Source organism: Brachyhypopomus gauderio, chromosome 13 (genome assembly GCF_052324685.1).
Source record: "Brachyhypopomus gauderio isolate BG-103 chromosome 13, BGAUD_0.2, whole genome shotgun sequence".
NCBI classification, from domain to species: Eukaryota; Metazoa; Chordata; class Actinopteri; order Gymnotiformes; family Hypopomidae; genus Brachyhypopomus; species Brachyhypopomus gauderio.
The window spans coordinates 8,204,169-8,214,019 of record NC_135223.1 but is presented as its reverse complement, the minus strand read 5'-3'; the positions used below and the strand labels follow the sequence as shown (position 1 = coordinate 8,214,019).

Genomic DNA, 9,851 nt, shown 5'->3' with positions numbered 1-9,851 from the left:
CCACCACCCCCCCCCCCCCCCCCCCGGCAAAAATTTACGTTCGCAGGACTAGCATTTCTCTCAAAGTCGAAGTAGCTACAAAGTAGTCATAAAGGTAGCCAGAACTAACGAACTAAGACACACTAACGCTAGCCAGATTCATCCTTCATGACATAAACATTACGATAACACAAAAATGACCTTCAGACCGATCATATTTACATTTACATTTATGGCATTTAGCAGACTAAATATATGTGTATCATATATTAATATGCTCAATTGTATCAATATTCAGAACATAGTCTGGGTTCTTATGGGTTAATAATGATGGGGAAATGCTACTTTAGCTTGCTTACTACTTTTAGTATTAATAGTAGCGTAGTAAGTGCTAATTTCCTTCCTTTAAGTTGTTTCAAATTTAATCAAAGTAGCTACTAAGTAGCCATAAAGGTAGCCAGAACTAACGAACCAAGACACACTAACGCTAGTCAGATTCATCCTTCATGACATAAACATTACGATAACCCAAAAATTACCTTCAGACATTATCATATATCTATCATATATTATTGTTGCTTATAAATATTCTTCCATCTGCTCCCGCGACATACTAAAACACTATCTGGATATTACGTTACATACATCTAAAACTACGGCACGTCTAGAACTGCAGGTCTAGAACTGCAGGTCTAAAACTGCGGTTGGCTCTCCGGGTGTGCAATTGGATGATGTAGGGCACAGCGCGGCGAAAATAACGTAATCGCAGTGGCTCAGCTCGTGCGCGAGCGTCTCGCGAGCGTCTCGCGAGCGTCTCGCGCGCTGTCGATTCGCGAGGTCGTGCGTCTCTCGAATTTTGTACTTTGCGCGCGCCGCGCCTCAGCGCAATGAACAGTCATGTTTGCAGGGTTCATACATCTTTATAAGGTGGAATTAAAGCACTTGTACGTCACTTTCAAGGTTCATTTCAATATTTCCCAGCACGTTAAACGTAATTAAGTTAAATATTTATACATATATTCGAAATGTTTCGAAATAATTCGCTTTTTATTCACATTATTTAATGGTTGTTTATTTTCAAAACGCCCAATATTAACGTCTTCACGTTCTCTCATGTTTCGTCCTGGAATTACAAGATACAAGAGAACTGTTCAGTCAGATAGTTATTTGTTGTGAAACGAAGTAGTTACAATTTCAAGCATTTTCAAGTACTTTAGCTTAAATTCCAGCACTTTTCAAACCTTTACTTTATTCATGTTTGCTTGTTGAAAAATATTTTCACTTGAAAATAAGAAAATATTGCTTTATTCATTTAAGCATTAAATAATATACACTGTGTTAGGTCTTGGTTCAATAGGTTATGTGCAATCATTTAAATATGTTTTAATAAACATTGAACCAGTCCGGCCCTCGGCTTGTAGCAAATTTGTTTTTTTGGCCCTCGGTGTATTTGACTTTGACATCCCTGATGTAGAGTATGCGTCGATCATGTTATTTTACAGTACATTTGGCTACAGTGTGTGTTTTGTCTTGTAGGCTATATCCAGTGGGTATCACAGTACAGAGGTACCCTATTCGAGACATTGTGCTGCAGAATTACCACATACCTGCTGGGGTAAGAACACAGTAGCCGCTCTGAGTGTCTCAAACACATATAGGATAGGATAATGTTGTGCAGACGTCTTACCTACTAGAATACCTTTCATTCTTAAGGGAATACCTTATTCTCTTGTTTGGTTTTGGAGGCGTACATATGCCGGACCTCTGGAATAAAAACAGATTCTCTTCAAACCGGAACTCCATCATTCCCAGTGGGGAGCTGGCGCTCATTTCCATGACCTTGAATAACACCAAACATAACTGTGTTCTTTCTTTCCCTGATGTTTGTTACTAGAACGCTCTCTTTTGGTCTGTATATGGCTATAGAACCCCACAATGATAGCTTATCTTAGTTTGTTGTCATAGATGTCATATCTGATTCTGGAACTTTTAGTCTGTGAAACACTTCCTCTTGCACGTGGATTCATCTCAGATACAGAGGGTTTGAATTTTAAAGGTCAACGTCCTTCTGTGAATTCTCAACCTTTGTCTCATTTCATTTGTGTGTTCTGTCCCTTGTTGATAGACGACAGGTGTTTGGCCTGTGTCATTTCACTGGAGAATGTATATGAAGTCTAGATAGGTGACTTTGGGCAATGAATCTATTTTAATTTGTAATGTAAACTAAATGAAAATATGTACATCATGTGAGCCAGTTTGTCTCTCCTTTCCCCCTGCAGACCTTGGTGCAAGCATGTCTGTATCCTCTGGGTCGGAGTCGAGATGTGTTTCATAACCCGGAACGCTTTGATCCTGCCCGCTGGGGCAGGCCTGAGGCAGGAAACGGGCCGGGCAGTGAGCACGGCAGCAGGGAGGCAGGCGTGGCAGCAGGGTTCCGCTCCCTGGCGTTTGGGTTTGGGGCACGGCAGTGTGTTGGGAGGAGGATCGCAGAGAGCGAGATTCAATTGCTACTTTTGCATGTGAGCACATCAGGAAGACGCACAAGAGGAAGATGATTGTGTGTGTGTGTGTTGTGCCTAACCCATGCTTATGTGTATGTGTTGTGCCTTACTAAATGCTTGTGTGTGTGTTGTGCCTTACCAATATTTGTGTTTTGCAGATTCTGAGGAATTTTCATTTAGATGTTTCATCAAAAGAAGATATCAACACCAAATACACACTCATCCTCCAACCAGAGTCTCCTCCCAAAATAACCTTTACCACACTCTCATCCTCCAACCACAGTCTCCTATAATAATATGCAATAATCCCACAATCCCACGTCTTGGCAGAATATTCAGTAAGTAAATACCTAAACATGGTCTAGGAGGAGAGCCAGTGGAGATGTGTTGGGATGTTTTGTTTTCATGGCATCCAGGAACAGTTTTCTTTTTTTTTCTTTACAGTAGTTAGAACATGTGAGCCAGTCAAGTACCACTGAACTCAAACAGGTCTGATGGACAAATGTTAACATTAACATTCATTAATTAATTGACAAGTTTAGGAAAGGCAGCAATGTTGGAGGCAGGGTTTTTGATCTTTAAAACTTCATACAGCGTCCATAGGATGCTTGAGAGGTTAGGGTTAGGGCACCAACCTACATAACACAATGACAGTGTCTTTAGGGTCCTCACAGCCTCTTGTAGCTCACCTACCTTTTGCCTGAGCTGAAACTCAGGAGGTAAGAAACCTTCCTTTCAAATGACAGTTAATGTTAAGTGTTAAATGTTAAAAGACAGTTAAATGTCCTGAAGAGAAATTGGTTTTATTTGTTTGTTTGTTTGGCTTTTTAATTTGTTTTAGGCAAAGTTTGACATAGCATACTTTAAGTTCATTTTTGGTTTCAATCACCTATTTTATTCTACTCTTTTAAATCAAATTATTTTCTGGTGTTTATGGTGGATATAACTTTTGTTAGTAAATAAATTTGTTCATCTTTGTATGTGAACCTTTGTTTGAGTTCAAATGTGTAGACTGAGTGATTTGTTGACTGTATGTGACCATTGGTTTGAGCCTAGATGTTGAATGTGACCATTTGAGTTCAGATATTTAGATTGTGGGACATGATAATAACTTTGGCTTGTGTGTTCATTTTCCCCTCTCTCGGGCACCTACTGATGCAAAATGCATAATATCTGTTATGGTGAAGGAGGCAGGCACAATAAGGCACGTAGTAGTGAAACACACAATTTTATTACACGCACGATAGTGCACAGCACTCTTAACATGAAACACAATGGCACAAGCTTCAGACAAAGACAAGCACGGGGCATTGCGCGAACGCACATTAAATAGACCAACTACACAATCCCCAGTGATCACGAGATGAGCCACAGGTGAGACCGATGAACACACCCACCGAAATACATATACGGACAAAACCAGAAGCAGACGACATAAACACATGTCCAAAAGGAGGGGTCCTGAGCTGTTCCGTGACAGAGCCTGCCATCAGGGGCCGCTACTCCCAGAGTGTCCAGTGTAGCTGGATGGCAGATCCGGAGCCACTGGAACCACAAGCCTCCGCAAGCCGTCTCCCCCAATGGTGGGGCCTGCCGAGAACTCCTCTAAAACACCCTCCCTGGGAAGACAGGGGAAAACACATTAAACACTGGCACATTCACAAACACACACACGAGAACGTGAAACACAAGAGGTACAAAAGGGAAAAGGGGATTAGGGAGAAACACTGGGGTTGACACACACACCGGCACAGGCAGCCACAAAATCATTCTCCCCACTTGCAGGAGAGCAGCCAGTGGAGCAACCCCCCCTTGGGCCACAGGCGATGCTATAGGCAGGGTCCCTCCGGTCTTTGGGACCGACCCTCCAGCATACAGCGCTGTTTGGCGCTTCAGGGGAACGCGTGCCAGCTTCCTTCGCTCTGGGCGCACCTGCAGTTCCTCTGGGTGCCACCGAAGGGTGTGCCTGTCGCTGCTCCCTCCTCAAGGTACCTCTGGGAGCACCTCGAACCTCAACGGCGAGTCTCTGGCCAGACCAGTACCCTTTCGCACTTCCCGAGATTTGCCCCCCGATGTATCTATGTCCTCCTCTTCCTCAGACACACCCAGGCTTTGAGACATGGCTTCTTCCGATGTTTGGTAGTGCAAGTAGACTATACTGCTTGCCTCTGAGGGGGAATGAGGAACGTCCTCGTACCGTCGAATATTTTCACACCGGTGCGGGCAAGTACATGGACAGAGGGGGGCTGACGTCTTCACCATCTACACCGTAGTACTAGGTGGGGGGTGAGCAAATAGATGGAGGGGGGCTGACTTCCTCCTCGACTTCACTGTAGTACTCCGTAGGGGTGGAGCACACAGAAGGCGGAGGTGTGTCCTCCTCATCCTCGGTTACTGTGGGAGCGGAGTGCATGGACGGAGAGAAGCTAGCTTCAGAGGGAAGGGGAACACCTCAGCATTCCTCTCCTTCTCGTCCTCTTGGGCATACGCAGGGGAAGACATATTCTTCCCCTTCTTGGCCGAAGAAACGTACCCTGGCATCTTCCGCTTGTCTTTATGCTACAGTGAAGGAGGCAGGCACGACGAGGCACGTAGTAGTGAAACACATACTTTTATTACACGGATGGTGGAGTCCAGCGTGGATATCGCACAGCACTCTTAACATGAAACACAATGGCACGAGCTTTAGACAAAGACGAGCACGGGACATTGTGCGAACACACATTAAATAGACAAACTACACAATCTCCAGTGATCACGAGACGAGCCACAGGTGAGACCGATGAACACGCTCACTAACAACCCACACCGTGGTTGATTTTTGTTGACAATAGCAGGATCCCACAGGGTCATTCCATGTCAAATCAACCAGAATAGCAATATTTGAATGTGAATATCTCTAACTATTACAGCTAGAAGGCTGAATTTTTTTTGTATGTTTAGAACCTTGTATACTTGTATTTTCTGGTGCTGTAAGTTGTGGTGTGTCAATATAAAAAATTCCCAAATTTGGAAAAAAAATCAACTAAGAGTCATTTTCACCTGTCATTATCTCATAGAGGGAGTAGAAGAAGGCTGATCTATGTTTTATGTTTCAAAGTACTTCCAGTGGCAATGTTGAAGTAATAATTAAGTTGCCTGTATGTGGTCCTGTTTTTGCACAATTTGCTGTCAAATATCCGATTTCACACGTACCTTACCCTTGTTTGGACACAAAATACCTATATTTATTTTTTCAATTTTTTAATTCTGTTATATACTTTGATATGTGCTGATTATATGGTAAATTGGAATGGCCTTTTTTATATAGTGGTTTTATTCACCATTGAAAATCACCAATATCATGGAAAAATAACATTCAAAAAAGAGAAGCAAAACAAAATTTATGTTGTTCTAAAATGCAGTATTTACACAAAAAATTCATTTACACAAATTTACACAACTTCTTGGTTGATTTGACATGGAATGACCCAATAAATATAAAACCTGACGCTGAGTTAGCAGATTCAAGAAAGAGAAGCTGAAAAACTATGATTGCTCCACCAGATGACGCCAGTTGACTATAAAGTAATTGAACATCTGCTAACTCAGCGTCAGGATATACCATGAGATAATGACAGGTGAAAATGACTCTTAGTTGATTTTTTTTCCAAATTTGGGAATTTTTTCTATTGACACAACACAACTTATGGGGGGGGGGGTTACAAAAACGGCTGTGACTCTTGAAATATTGAACATAGAACAGAAATACTTTGGATTTTTCCATGAAACATATCATAGAACTTTGCATATAAATGGGGAAAGTTTGAAGGGATTCTGAGATGGTCAATCAAAATTTTGGTTGATTTGACATGGAACGACCCTGTAGTATCCATGGTTACAGTTATGCAGGTGGTTGTGGGATGTACGAGGAGGAGTCTGGAGGTGTATCTCAATTCGGGGGCTGCAGCCCACGAAGTGCGCATTTGTAGGCCGGTTACGTCACTGCGCCGCGACGAGGCTGTCCCAATTCGTGGGCTCCTTATGCGGCCGACGAATGTAGCCTTCAAAACCCCGAAAACGAAGGATGCATCTGAGTATCCTTCGCGTCCCACCATATCCCAGGATTCATTGCTCTATGAACAATAAACAGGCGGAGTCTAGTGTACGGGCCGAAGAATTCGTTTTTAAATGTTGGTATTTTTTAAATATGGACATTTATACTGCAATGAGATGCTAAATAACATGCCAGTTATTATTGATATTGCAGGTAAATATGTGCTTTGAGTATTTACTAAAGAGTAATGTTTATAAAAATACATTGAATTTTGTAAAGAAGTTATACTTCCCGCCAAACATGTGAATACATGTTCAACGCATTTTCTTTTAGGCATTTGTGGGTGATGTGATATTTGTCGAACAGCTCGCCTACACATATGTAACGGGGCAGAGTGTGGTCACGCAAACATACGTCTTGCGAACACTAGACTGTCTCATTTAACAGCCGTGAGATGCAGCCTACCCGGCCTTCGAAGTGTGTGGCCACCGTGCTCAGCCAAGAGACACTGCAAGACCTGCCACGGCTGTCAAATAGTGGCCAAGCCTGAGCCACTGAGACCAACACCGCTACCTGATGGACCATGGCGAGACGTCACAGTCGACATCCTGGGACCTCTCCCATCCAATCACTCCATCCTAGTCGTAGTGGACTACTTCAGTAGATACTACGAATATGACATCCTGACTTCAACCACAACAGACAAGGTAATAGACAGCATGGAGACAATCTTCAGCAGACACGGACTGCCAATCACATGCAGGTCAGACAACGCACCACAATTCAAGTCAGAGCAATTCAGACTGTTCTGTGAGGAGAACGGAATCACACACGTGATAACAACACCCAAGTATGCTCAGGCCAACGGAGAGGTTGAGCGTCAGAACTCATCACTAATGAAAATAATCAGATTAGCTCAGTCAGATGGACTGGACTGGAAAAAAGAACTGAGAAAGTATGTGACTGTATACCGTGGGATTACCCACACCACAACAGGCAAAAGCCCAGCAGAACTGCTCTTCAATTGGAAGATTAGAGGAAAATTGCCTGAACTCATTGAGACTCACACAGATCAAGACGTATGTGATCGTGACACAGAGCAAAAGGCAAAGAGCAAGATGTTTCCAGACACACGCAGAGGAGCATGACACTCAGAGGTGAGTGTTGGAGACACTGTTGTCGTCAGACAGGACAAAACAGACAAACTGACAACAACATTCAATGCGACACCGCACAAAATCATCAGCAAGACAGGAAACAAGGTCATAGTACAATCACCAACTGGAGCATAATACGCAAGGAACACCACCTTTGTGAAGAAATACGAAGGAAGTGGACTGAGACAAGACACACACACTGAACAGGAAGAAACAAACGGGACTGAGAGCATTGATCACAGTGAAGCAGCGATGGAAGGTAAGCAGTTGCCCGCTCCTCCGACTTCACACACAGAAACTGACTCGTACACACAGATACAGCCAGACACACCTGTGAGACCACAAAGAGCCAGGAGACCACCAAGCAGACTATGACAAGGGTAATCAATTATATTTTTCCGCGGTCCAATTTTGGCAGATAGCTCTGACCTGAGGTCCGGGGCGGCGTTGGCGAACGTAAGTTGTTGAGCGGGGGGGGCGGACATAACACTCGTCACGGAGTGTTTTTTCAGTAGCCCTGAAATAAATGCTCCGGTTTAAAATTTAGTCTCCCGTAAAAATTAAAAAATATTTTTGGCATTTGGGTCCGTATCCAGTTAATCAGGAATGTGATTGGGTCCGGACAGGACGGCGTTCGGGTCCGGATCCGGACCGCGGTCCGCCATTTGGTGACCCCTGCTCTATGATTGTTTGAGTGACTTGATGGACATATACAATATATTGTACAATTGTTGGTTCGATTAAACTCACAAAATGGCCAGAAAAAGACAACTTTCAATTGAAACTCGACAGTCTATTCTTGTTCTGAGAAATGAAGGCTATTCCATGCGAGACATTGCCAAGAAACTGAAGATTTCCTACAATGGTGTGTACTACTCCCATCAGAGGAGAGCACAGACAGGCTCTAACCAGAGTAGAAGGAGAAGTGGAAGGCCTCGTTGCACAACTGAGCAAGAAGACAAGTACATTAGAGTCTCCAGTTTGAGAAATCGACGCCTCACAGGTCCTCAACTGGCACCTTCATTAAATAGTACCCGCAAAATGCCAGTGTCAACGTCTACAGTGAAGAGGCGACTCCGGGATACTGGCCTTCAGGGCAGAGTGGCAAAGAAAAAGCCATATCTGGCTAATAAAAGAAAAAGATTAATATGGGCAAAAGAACACAGACATTGGACAGAGGAATTGGAAAAAAGTGTTATGGACAGACGAATCAAAGTTTGAGGTGTTTGGATCACACAGACGAACATTTGTGAGACGCAGAACAACTGAAAAGATGCTGGAGGAGTGCCTGACACCATCTGTCAAACATGGTGGAGGTAATGTGATGGTCTGGGGTTGCTTTGGTGCTGGTAAAGTGGGAGATTTGTACAAGGTAAAAGGGATTTTGAATAAGGAAGGCTATCACTCCATTTTGCAACACCATGCCATACCCTGTGGACAGCGCTTGATTGGAGCCAATTTCATCCTGCAACAGGACAATGACCCAAAGCATACCTCCAAATTATGCACAAACATCGCTAGAGCCGACATGTACAATCAGTCTTTCCGTAGTTCGATGATCATGCAATATGTGTGGAATCATGGGTATTACTTCACAGACGGTAACACGAGGAAAGCAAAAGACCTTAGTACTGTTGCTCCATACATCTCTGATGACTGAATCCCCAATCAGCAGCGTTTTGGGCTGTGGCGGTGTTCCTCGTCTCCTTTCACCGTTAATGCCTCGGCGGCTAACATGGTTAGCATCCCGATGGCTAACATAGTTGGCAACCCGATGGCTCACATGGTTAGCAACCCCAATGGCTCTCGTGATTAGCATCCTGATGGCTAACCCTATTAGCATGCTTATTAGTTAGCCGTCGACTGGCATGGATTGCAAGCTGGTGGTTGGGACGACTCTTAGCATGCTTGTTAACATGCTGTTGGCTAGCACGGTTGGCAGCCTGGTGGTTGGTCCACGTGTGGCCAGAGTTATTTGCATCCTGTTGCTTGGCAGCCAGACTGGAGTTGGATCTCTGATGCTGATTGCGGTGTGTTTGATGTCCTTGATGTCCTAGAGAGGGAAGCAATATGTTGTGGTGAGACTGCTCGATTTCTGCTACTACAGTTGAGGCGAGAGCTTCATATCTGTTATCTAAAAGAATGATGATTACATTTAATAATTACATCATACAATTA

General features: G+C 43.7%; 1 protein-coding gene across 2 annotated transcripts in view; it reads left to right on the top strand.

The window, feature by feature from the left end:
- cyp11c1 (cytochrome P450, family 11, subfamily C, polypeptide 1) overlaps positions 1-5,398 on the top strand; it is an 11,929-nt gene extending 6,531 nt beyond the window's left edge. The window contains exons 7-9 of one of the 2 annotated variants that reach the window (XM_076971309.1): positions 1,516-1,594; positions 2,259-2,498; positions 2,639-5,398. In XM_076971309.1, coding sequence (XP_076827424.1) covers positions 1,516-1,594; positions 2,259-2,498; positions 2,639-2,773 — 454 coding nt within the window. In that variant the 3' untranslated portion in view covers positions 2,774-5,398. The remainder of the gene's footprint in view (positions 1-1,515; positions 1,595-2,258; positions 2,499-2,638) is intronic. The other variant, XM_076971308.1, reaches the window with a different exon arrangement.
- Positions 5,399-9,851: the final 4,453 nt, after the last annotated feature.